The sequence below is a fragment of the Crotalus tigris genome, unplaced genomic scaffold (assembly GCF_016545835.1).
Source record: "Crotalus tigris isolate CLP2741 ecotype Arizona unplaced genomic scaffold, ASM1654583v1 scf7180000018701.437623, whole genome shotgun sequence".
Taxonomy (NCBI): Eukaryota; Metazoa; Chordata; class Lepidosauria; order Squamata; family Viperidae; genus Crotalus; species Crotalus tigris.
Window position 1 is genome coordinate 237501 of NW_024097155.1, and position 12133 is coordinate 249633.

Here is a 12133-nt window from a genome sequence, read left to right on the forward strand (position 1 = left end):
CATGGTATTCAAAGAGAGTCCAAATTAGTTCGCTTGCGGCTACATAGGGATTCTGGGCTGATCCCTCTTTTAACTCCGCCTCTAGGTTCTTGTTTATTCTCAGGTCTAAGGGCAATAGAGCCTAAGTCGATGTAGATACACAGCACTAGAACCACACAGAGATTCCCAACCATAGTCACGATGTCATGATATCCTGTTCCCAGTGAGAAGGGGAACATAAAGAAGGACTGAGGACAAGGGACTTGAATCTTTCAATATATATATATATATATAAAACCACAGATCCTGGAAATCAGTGCTTAACCCCTGGCTTAACCTTAACCCACTATACTCTTGACTCTGCTCAAAGTCACATGGTTTTCTGAACTTCTAAAAGAATCCAAGGGTGTAATCTGCAGTGCATTCAGATACCCTGAACACCTTGTGATCAATCTCTGTGCTAATTTGTACGAGATGAATGCCATTTGAACCTGCAACGGTCCAGTGCTTTCAATTCCTTTAGGAAGCTCATGCAGTTTATTATTCAGCTATGGTTCGCTTAGCAAGCACCAATCGATAGGTTGATATGATTTACAATTCCTGTGGCTTAGTTTATATGACACGCTAAACCAAATTGGGAGAAATACAGAAATATCCAGAGGCAGATTAACAACAAACCGCTCCACACAACTGCTTTCATTCGACTGGCAATAAGCTCTGCTTACTTATTCTGGTCAAGGAATCTCAACCCTGAGTTAAAAATCCAGAGGCAAAGCTGCCTATCTTGGCTAACCGTCTCCTTGAAAAGCATAACTGCCTGCAATGTGTTACAGTCTCTGGGAAAATATTCAGCAGCAGACTTCCATGAAATGAACTGATGTGCACCCTCCTATTCTTCAGAGCCAATCTGTTATGCTTTGCTATCTGAACTGAAACAGAACATTGGGGTCTCCCAATCCCACCCCCAACAATATTAAATATATAGCATTTGAGCAGATGGTCCTTGCTAAAGAAAAAGCATCTTCCTCTAGCTCAGTGTTTCTCAACCTTGATAACTTTAACCTGGGTGGACTTCAACTCCCAGAATTCCCCAGCCAGGTTGTGAAACACTGCTCTAGCTGATGAAAACTAATATAGAATTGTAGGAGGAAAGATGGCTGTTCTCTTCATACGGCTTCCTGCTGTCTAAACACTTGGGAACTTTCTGGATGCATCTGGCCGTTCTTTCCTTCTTCCTTTGTCTTACTCTCAATTAAGCACAAGGCAAAACAAGCTCTTGTGTCCCCATTCCCCCTGAGTGGTGGGGTGCAGCAACCTTGAGGAGATGATTTGAAAGGTGCTAACACTGGGTGACAGTTGGACGCCCTGTATATTTATGAAACAGATGTTGTTTTGTGTTTCCATCCTTTTTTCAGAAGGGGGAGGGGGGAAGCTTCTGAATGCAAATGTTGGCTTCTGATGACTTATTCACTTCCTTTTCATGAGCAGAGGTTTTCAACTGAATGCAGCCATTCATCAGCATTCAATCTCCCGAAAGATGAAATCTCAGATACTCTGCTGAGTTTTCGATCGACTGGCATACAGTGTCATATCTGAGAGATTTGTTGTTGGTGCTTTTCTTAGTGTAGGAAAAATGAACTATAGAAGAGTTGCATTTCCTTGATGAGTTAGGAACGGGAGCATCTTTCTAAATAGTTCGGTTCCATTTTCCATCAGTCTATTTGTTCCTGCAATGAGATTCCTTCTTTGCAATGGAATACATTTGTTTTTGTTTTGTTTTCTTTCCAAGGAGTAAATTTAACTTTTGATCTTCTGAGCCTTTGATGTTCTCTTGGTCATCACAAATGGAGTGTCAACGGAGTAGCTTTTCGGATGCATAAATTTAAATCAATATATATGTAATACGCCAGATGGATACTGAAGGATGCACAAGCCATTTGTAAGTAACAAGGAGCAATGGATATAGCCATCCATGTTGCTGAGCTTCCTGAATGAAAATTCACAATAGTGAACCAGACTGATCATAGACAAACACTTCTTTTCTAAAGGATGTAGATCAAGGTTTTATAAATCTTCCATCCCTCCTTAAAAGTTTCAGCAAATCCATACAAGTCTCATCAGGAGTGGGGGAGGGGGAAGACTGAACTGCACATTTCTCACTTGAATTTACTTTTCAACTAAATCTGTTCTGCTATTTGTTGTCTTCTTCCCCAGCCTTCTGGAGTTTGCATCTGTTTGCCTCTAGGGTGTAAGAAATGAACAGAGGAATCCATACTAACACAATGTGTTTTCCCTTTCTCTCCCAGAGCAAATAATGATCTATGGACAGACTTTCACGCTAGTGTTTGCTCCATCTTCAAAACAATACCTAGTACAGTTTCGATATTATCAGGTTATTGTGAAACAGCCCAAGCTTCACCAAGTAAGGTGACAAATTCCATTAATAGACTCACAAAATCTGCTTCATCAATCTGCATCCGGTTTTGGTCACCAGATTAGAAAAAAGATATTGAGACTCTGGAAAGAATGAAGAGAAGAGCAACAAAGATGATCAGGAGGCTGGAGGCTAAAACATATCAAGAATTGCTGGAATTGGGTGTGTTAGTCTAGTGAAAAGAAGAAACAGGAGTGACATGATAGCAAGGTTCCAATATCAATAAACACCCAAGGTGTTTCCTAAGCACAGTTTCCTACTTCTCTGAATCCTACAGATGACCTGATTACTCCTAAAAGGTTTATTTTTTGTCCTAGTTTATCCTTTTGCATAAGTGACATTTGATTTGACCAAATGATTTTTTTTTTTTAAATCTCTCCTCCGGTGCCTGATATGCTCCAGGGAGAATGTTCTTTAATCTGCCTGGATGAGCGAATATCTTTTAGATAGATGCAGACAACTATTTAAATCGTATATATAAGATACACGGCTGCTTGGGATTCATCTCAATAAACTCCACCTTTACTGCAGTGAGGTTAATATGAACAATTAAATGCTCCCGGGGGGGGGGGGTGCCCATCTCAAGGAACTTAGAAAAAATTGCCACTTGTTAAATTGTTACTCACTTTTCGTTCTCAAGAAAGCCAAAGCTTTTTTCCTTAGGAATAGGTTATTTTAAAAGGAAGAAACAATCGCACAATTGCAATGTCATGCACTAAGAGAACTAAACCCAAACTGGCCCCAAGATAACTGCACTTAAATTTGCAGCTTTAAAGCATTAATTAAAATGAAAAATTGAATTAAGCCTGAACGCTCAAATTCCTTCAATGCAAGCGCTGTAATCCTACTTGTGTTCTACTCAAGCAAAACTGAAAACTTCTAGATTTCTAACCTGGATATCTTAGACCCAAAAGAAGCTACAGATACCTCCTCTTTTAACATAACAACACATCTAAGATCGGGTCCATACGTTCCTTTTTTTGCCGCTTAGTCCTATGAGAAGAATATTTGAACCAGGAATACAAAGACTGTTTAATGACCTTCTAAAATACTAGAAAAGAAGAGTGGGGGAAATACCCTACTTCCATGCACAGAAACCAGATTGCCTATCCTGATCTTCCCCAACCTAGAGTTCGCTACTTAACAGAATAACAGACTTGGAAGGGACCTTGGTGGTCTTCTAGTTCAGGGGTCCCCAATCCCTGGTTGGTGGACTGGTACTGGGCTGTGGCATGCCAGCAACTGGTCCACACAAGCAAGCAAAGCCCCATCCATGGGATGCAAGCAGTCCGTGGAAAAACCTTTCTCCACGGAACTGGTCCCTGGTTCGCAAAAGGTTGGGGACCTCTGTTCTAGTTGAACAAACAGTTATCCAATCTCTCCTTAAAAACCTCCAGTGTTGGAGCACCCACAACTTCTGGAAGCAAGTCATCTCAGGGATTGATTAATTAATTCTTCAACCTAGCATAGCCAACACAGATGGAAGATACCCAATTACAGAAATTCCCTGTCACTTTCCTGTAAATGCATACGCAGTCTGCAATAATAAAGTCTGAAAGAATTGAAGCTTAGATCTTCTCCATGCAAGGAAGCGTTCTAACTATGGTCCACTCCCTTCCCCCACCCAAATGGGGTGAGAATCTGGCCCTACTGAAGCCCAAGGTGACAACGGCATGGATGATGCCAATAGGCGGAAATAATTTTTCAATACATAGAAGCTCTGGATTCTTTCCCCCATCAGAATCCTTAAGCAGTACAGCTAATCAGCCTGTCACTTTATTATTGCCAATACTTCACAATGATGAAAAAAGCAGAGTGGGTGGAAAATATGTGGGTTATGAATTGCTTATTTAAGGTCACAATAAGAACTTGACATGAAGGATTTGTGTAGGTAGGTGCAACATTGTAAAATGCCAAGCATGAAAGTCAGGAAGGATGAAACCAAACAGCAAGATGTGGAATTTCCTTCTAAGGAGAGGACCCATAAAAACACCCCACATATACCCAGCCCAATTACAGCCCTATTGCGTGGGAGGATAGAAAAAAAATTAGGATATGGCTATACAGGTAGTTCTTGACTTATAAACCATTCATTTGGTGGCCATTCAAAGTTACAATGGCACTGAAAAAAGGTGAATTATTTTCACACTTATGACCATTGCAGCCTCCCCATGGTCATGTGATCAAAATCTTGGCAACTGGCTTCGATTTATGATGGTTTGCAGTGTCCAGGGGGTTGTGGGATCACCTTTTGTGACCTTCTGACCAGCAACGTCAATGGGGAAGCTGGATTCCTTTAATAATTGTGGCAACAAAAGTCGTCAAATGGGACAAAGGTCACTAAAGGACTGTCTTCCTTAACATCAGAAATGTTGGGCTCCATCGTGGCTTGTAAGTGGAGGATTACCGTATTTTCCGGCGTATAAGACGACTCGGCGTATAAGACGACCCCTGACTTCAGAGAAGATTTGTATGGTTTAGAAAGTCGCCTTATACACCGGAAAATACGGTATCTATAAAAGGATAAGGATCTCCTTTTCATCAGGGTTTTACTTTTATATGTTGCTATCACACTGGACAAGACACATAGTTCAACAATTATTGGGTTCTTGGTGTTGTCTTCTTGTAGATGTTTCATTACAAGGCTATGTGGCATCATCAGTGTAGGGCAAGTTATGTGTTATTTTATTTTTATCAATAGTCCACTTTTTAATGGAGCTTTCACTAGCCCAGAATGTCACCAACAGAAGAACAGCATAAACCAATGCTTTTAAATCAAAGCCAATGATATATAAATAGCTCATCATCCAACGATCTCCAGCCATCCTCCAGGTATTGTGTCCTTCAGTTTCCAGTTGACTGAGTCATCTTGGCCCGTGGGAATTGCTTACAAGAACTGCAGTCCAAAATAACTGGAAGACACCAGGTCGTAAACCACACGGCATGTATATCTGCAAGATTATTACACACATGAGAATTTCTATGTAATCTTGCATTGTTCCTCCAGAAAACTTGAAATGTTCAGCTAGGTTCTCTGTCGAAGAGCTATTGCTCCAAGGATAAACAGTTTTCACCCACCAAAAGAAAGGGGGGAAATGAAAAATCTAACCCTTGCCTAAGAAATCTCTCTTGAATATTTTCAACTGAGCTGTCTTACTTAAGGTTGGGAATTAATGCTTTTGAAGTCAGGGATGTGAAGACATTACAACTCGGCAAAGGAAACGATATAAAATCTCAGCTGGCTAACAGAAGCCGTCTTGAGCAAAAGCTACAGGTACTGTTCAAAGGTGAACGTGAATCTTTTGCAATCCGTTGGGAGAGCAGAAGGGAAGGGAACTTGTGTTTTTGTTTTGCTTTTTTACAGGAGACGATAAAGACAACGAGGAGATGCCGCCACCCCCTACACAACTGTAATGGGCTGCTCTGAAACCTTTGATGAGACTAGAGTGGCACAACCCATATTGTATTCCCAGGGGAGGCGGCCTGGATGATTTGAGCTTTAAGTCTGGAAATGAGGCTGTCCATTCTTAAAAGCGGCTTTGCATGGCAAAAACAAGCAAGTGAAGAAGAGCAATCTGGAGCGACGGAATAAGAAGATAAAAGTTCTTATTTCCCTTTTCATTTCATCACGTGGATTACAAGAGCCCACAAACGATTTCTGTTTGCCAACATACATTGGATTAGACATTAACAACATCAATAGACTATGCAAAAGAGACAATCACCCAGTCCAGAAAAGGAACAACCAGATCCCGGCACCTCTCCACCAGCAATCAGCACCTAGATCAGCATAGATTAACTCCAAAGTTAACATCAGGCCAGCAATCAAGTAAACAATATCCCAATCAAGAAACTGCCAAAGAAGCCAACAGCAAACAGCCCAACTAAAGAATCCCTAAGACCACCCCCCTCAACACTGACAGGCAAGCCACTAGAATATAAACTGACAGCACTCCTTACTAGCACTGATGATGTTCCCTAGTTGGGTAATGAAACGTCTGCAAGAAAACAAGCCAGCTCCGAGAGCACCAAGGCGCCCTCATACATCAAATTAATTTAATGTTGTTATTTTCACCAAAGAAGCAAGGGGGGAAAAATGCCATCTGGTCAGTGCTGAAGAAGCTTCTTGGATGAGAAGCGAAACGTCTTCAAAGCAAAACGAGAAAGTCCAGTTGCCTCCTGAAAAAAGCATCTTTGGGACTTAAGAACCCTTGCCAAAAAAAATCACAAAATCAGGGTGATTCACTTAATAACTGCTTTGCTGGTTCCAATTGCAGTCATAAGGCAAAGACTACCTGTATATAGGAAGGAATGAGCCAGCTGAACCTCTGTTTTGCTTACTCCGCCTAGATGCCATTCCATTAAAGATTAAGCTAGAGAGACTATTTCTTTCAGTGCCAATGGATACTGATATTTCCTTTCTCCCCCAGTTGGTTTTTTTTTTTTTCTGGTAAACAGAAGGAAATTACATGCATCTTCCTTGGTTTTAATCACACTGCACTTTTTGTAGTTATCCAAATATGATTAAAGGAAATGATTACTAGGCGTGCTGATAAAAGTCCCTCTTTATGAAGAGATCCAGGCGGGAACCACGTTAACTTCCTTGCGCAGTTTTATTGCTATCACTAATTTCGCCATAAGTAGGTTGCTAAACTACAGAAAGTGCTTACATTTTCTTTTCTTGGAGGGTGGGGGAGGAAGTTAGTTGTTGTTGTTGTTGTTGTTGTTGTTTTCCTCTTCCCTCCCAGTGCAATCTGCAAAAAAATTAATGGGGTCTTTTGTGGCACTAACTTTCAATTAATGGAATTAATTCTATTAAGGCTCTTTTTATGCCAGCAGTATTATTAGATTTGACACAAGGTGGAAGAAGTTACTTATCGGTAACTTTAGGGCTCCTGGGTGCTCTTGTTCGGCCCACCTGTGAAGCAGAGAAGAATTAAATCAAGGTTCGATCAGGTGACCCTCACCTGGTGCCCTCAAAAAATAAGGACTGTGATGGCACAGTGATTAGAATGCGATATTGCAGGCTGACTCTGCTCACAGCCAGGCGTTTGATCCTGACCGGCTTAATGTTGACTCAGCCTTCCGTCCTTCCGAGGTTGGTAAAATGAGACCCATATATGCTGCCTCTGAAAACCACTAAGAGAGTGATATAAAGCACTATGAAGAGGTATATAAATCTAAGTGCTATTGCTATTGCTAACTCTGCCCACTGTTTGGAGTTCGATTCTCACTGCTCAAGGTTGACTCAGTCTTCTACCCTTCCGAGGTCAGTAAAATGTGGACCCAGATTGATGGGAGCAATATGTTGACTTTGGAAACAGCTTAGGGAGGGCTGTAAAAATGCTATGAAGCATAAGTGTAAGTGCTGTCCTGTTGCTATTGCTATTAAGGTCCTTACTGTGGGTCTCGACTAGCCAAGGCCAACCCAATAGGGCACGTTTTCTCTGTTAGTTCAATAAAGAGAGGAGGAAGAAGAAAAGGCTGTCCAATGGAACAAGCTACAAGACAAATGTGGGACCTGATCTTGATGGGCTCAAGACGGTCTCCATGTCAAGTTCTTTGTCCCCACCCGATGCATCAAATAACAGCTTTGCCGATTACTCTTGACTAAGGTACCCGATTGTGGTGACATTGAGGCTGACCTTGGAGTCACCGCCCCCGCTGCCGCACTCTCCTTTGTCGTACCACCATTTGTTTTTCAATTTGTCCAACAGGCCTTGCTCATTCAGTTTTAATACTGCCAGGTTTACAGCATTTCTTGAAACGATAAAACATAACTCGTAAGAATAATGCAGCGATGCTCGGTTAAAGGTGTTCAAACGCAGAAGGAAAGGAGCAGAAGGACAAATTGGCCAGAAAGAAGAAGAAGGAAAAAAAAAATATCTTTGGTTTGGTTTGGTTCTTTGTCTTTTTAAAATTACTATTGGATATTTTTGGGGGGTTCGGTGGATTCTGGTTTTAAAGTGCTTTGGTTTGGGGTTTTAAAGCGGAGTGTCACTTTTTTTCTCACGGGGAGGTGGCGCTAGAGAGCATGGATTGGTTACAGCAAATGGGTGAAATTGGAAGGACACAAACATTTGCTGAAAAACCTGAGGAGTGCAAGATGGGGAGACTACCTTCAGAGAGAAAAAGAAAGGAAGGAGAAAAGGAGGAGAAAAAAAAAGGAAAAACACAACGAGAACACCACCGCATGCAATTTAAAATTCATCACATAGGGCGGTTTTAAACTCGGGCTTTGATCATTTCAACTGGGGGAAAAAAAGCCACTGGACGGTCAAATTAAACAAAACAAACAAACAAACAGCAACCATCCGGAGGGACAACACGGAGAGAACATTTAGGAATATATATATATATATATATATATATATATATATATATATATATATATATATATATATATATATATATATATATGGATGCATTCAGGTCAACAGAACCATAATTTACCATTGTATTTAATTCCACGGAATACCGTTTTTTTAAAAAGATTTTGTCTTTGGTTTTTTGTTATTTAAAAAAAACTGTTTTTGTTTACCTCAAATCCACAAGAAAGAAAGAAAAAAAAAGACAACACAATACATCAGGGTAGGTGGAATACTATAACAACATGGAGATTGTTATATTATTCCACCCACCTTAATGCTGAGCCTTTAGGAGTTGCTACACCATAGCCTTTGGAATCCAGGTTCCCACCAACTTTCATTGTGTCACAGGGCTTTCGCTGTTCAATGTACTCGTTCATGGTGGACTCAAGCAGGAATGCAAACTTTCCCTTTGATTTCCGCACGCGGGCCACCCCGTCGGCCGTGGTTTTGGCAAACACCGAGGGCTCTGCCGACTTCATGTATGACCACATTTTCTCATACACAGCAATTTTGGATCTCTGAGAGGGAGGGAGGGAAAGAGAGAGAGATAGAGAGAAAGAAAGACAGATTATTTATTTGCTTGCTTGCTTACTTATTTGTACCCCTCCTTTTTACCATTTTTAGTCAAAGAGATTTTAGCACGAGAATCTTGCTTGGTCAGACTATCTCCAAAATTCCCCTCTCCTTCGAAATTATTTATCCCGGTAGAGAAAAGTCGACAAAATGCATTTTTAACGGCTTTAATGCACGTACAGTCACCGTCCTGTGCTAAAGTTGAGACGGCCTTGGTCCAATGAGGTTTCCATGAAGCTGAGAACAACTACTCCACAGTACAAAATTAAATGTCTGCAAATTTGATGCACATTTACTATATATGAGGGCGGCCCAGTGGTTAAGACGTGATCTTGTTGGCTGGAGAGCTAGCAGGCCAGGTTTGAGACCTGTTCACTACACGAAGGGGTGAGCTCCCGTCCTCGCCTCAGCTCCTGCTAACCTAGCAGTTTGAAAGCATGCAGATATGAGTAGATAAATAGGTACCACTTTGGTGGGAAGATAACAGCAGTTCGTGATGTCACGCTGGCCACATGACCGCAGAAACATCTTCAGACAGTGCTGGCTTAGTGGCCTTGAAATGGGGATGAGCACCACCCCCTATAGTCAGCAATGACTAGTGGAGTAAAATCCACAGGGACTCCTTTAGCTTTTACTTTTATTCTAAATGAGCAGTTGTTTACAGATTCGAAACAAGAAAATAAGCACCCAACAGGTGGAGTATCAGCCAGTTCTTCATAACACCTCTTTTGGCTGAAATAACAGTTTCCCCACATTTCCTGCATCCAGCTAAGTTTTTCTTGTACACATTTCAACGTTCATATTTAGCTTTGGGAGTGTGAAGGCCCTTCCAATATCTTTATCCTTCTATAAAGGCCACTGCCAATTTGCATATATGTTTCACATCATTCTCTTGCTAAAATATACCATGTATTGCCTATTGCTGCTTTGGAAAAGACCGATGTCTTTTGCCAATGTATGGTTTTCTTCCATATTTTCTTCCTCTCTCCAAATGTATCCTGTGTGGTTTAGGCTGGCTTTGTCTCCTCAGTCAAAAACACCTCTTATACCTGCTAGATTGACCCTTTGAATATTTTTCATCTGTATGCAACTGCAAAATGACGTTGTGTTTAACTTTGTACTGTGGAGAAGTTGCATCAGCTTCTGTACAGTTAGGGATTCAGTGAAACACAGAAACATTGATCAGAAGTGCACCTCTGTATATTAGTTTTGCTTTTAAGATATATTATAACCGGCACCATCTGCAGTGAGGATGGAAAGATCCTGAAATATGGTAAAGGAATGGTTGGTGAAGATCGCAGAATTTGCAGAGATGGCAAAATTGTTTGACTAGGGCAGTGGTTCTCAACCTGTGGGTCGGGACCCCATTTGGGGTCGAATGACCATTTCATGGGGGTCGGCAAACAACGCAGTCTGCCATTTTTTCCCCTTTCCCTTAGCTGTGCTACTCCCTTTTATTCTATTGGCTTTTGAAAGCAAATAGAATAGACTCTCTTGAATAGAGTCTAATTCTATTGGCTTTCAAAAGCCAATAGGAATTGTCCAGGCTGTCTCTGCCCTGCTGAGCCCGCCCAAAGCCCCAGTCTGCAAACGGTGCTGCACCAGTTGAGTAGTCCTCGACTTACGACCGGTTGAGTAGTCCTCAACTTACGACCGGTTGGGGGGTCACAGCATTAAAAAGGTTGAGAACCACTGGACTAGGGAAAAGGCGACAACTACAATTTATGACCTTTTTACTGAAAATGAGGGGTGGGGAGGAAGGAACTTGTCATTTATGGGTTTGATGATTAGAAAGGATAAACCTCAGAACAAAATGGAGCCAGGATACAATCTTAGAGAGAAAGGATAAAATATAAATTCATGTATAACTGCTGTAAAGGCTGAACCCGCTCTTTTATATCTTCCTTTTTCCTTTTCTGTCCCTTTTCTCTTGCTCTTTCTTGTTGACTTATCACTTTTCTATACTTCCAATTTTCTTCAGGTCAGTAGGTTTTAGATTTGTTTTGGGGTTGTTTTTTTAAAGAAAAGCTTCAATAAAAATCTAAACAGATAAAACGTCCGTAACGATCTGATCAGAAGGGGAAAAAATGCCTCCTCTCAAAAAAGGCTATTTGCCTGTAGTTTGAGCTAGCATTCCTATCAAAATCCCCTTTACATCTTTAAAAAGTTGTCTGATGGCCTTTTAAATGCTGTTAGATTTGGACTGACCAAAAAGGGTTTTTAATCAGCTAATGCGCTTTGTTGGCTGCACACTGTGTCCCTAATTAAAAGCGATATATCTTCTTCTAACAAGTACCTATTCATGTGACTTATTCAGCCCAGTTATATAAAGAGTACAGTAAGTTGGGGGCAGGAGAAAAGAAAAAAGCTATGAAGGCCTAGTTGTTTCGGGCAATGTCGTTATCATCATTTCATGGTTGCTTTCCCAAAAGTAGAACACTGAACCAATCATATGATTGACTTCCCTCAGGCATCAGCTAGATTGCTTCTGTGATACTTCCCAGCTTCCAACTTAACCCATTAGCTAATCCTCGGCTTGGTTTCTGCTTCCCAATCCAGATTGGGTGGATCTTGTTGCAGTGGATGGGAACCAGTTATGGATATTGCCAGGTCTGCCATCTTTGGCTTGGCACTTCACTGGCATCCTGACGTTAAAGGCTGGGGGAAGGGGGATATAGGGGAACAAAGGGGTAATAAGCCTGTGTGGCTAGGTGAGGGGTAGGCAACCTGGGCTCTTTTATGACGTGTGGACTTCAACTCCCAGAATTCCTGAGCC

General features: G+C 41.3%; 1 protein-coding gene across 6 annotated transcripts in view; it reads right to left on the reverse strand.

The window, feature by feature from the left end:
* The window catches only part of GRIA3 (glutamate ionotropic receptor AMPA type subunit 3), a 101997-nt gene that overhangs the window by 9222 nt on the left and 80642 nt on the right, over nt 1-12133 (reverse strand). For 3 of the 6 annotated variants that reach the window (XM_039355626.1, XM_039355627.1, XM_039355625.1), the window contains exon 13: nt 9055-9302. In XM_039355626.1, the coding sequence (XP_039211560.1) occupies nt 9055-9302 (248 nt within the window). Of the gene's footprint in view, nt 1-6324; nt 8174-9054; nt 9303-12133 lie in introns of those variants that run through there. The other 3 variants (XR_005558178.1, XM_039355628.1, XM_039355629.1) reach the window with 2 other exon arrangements.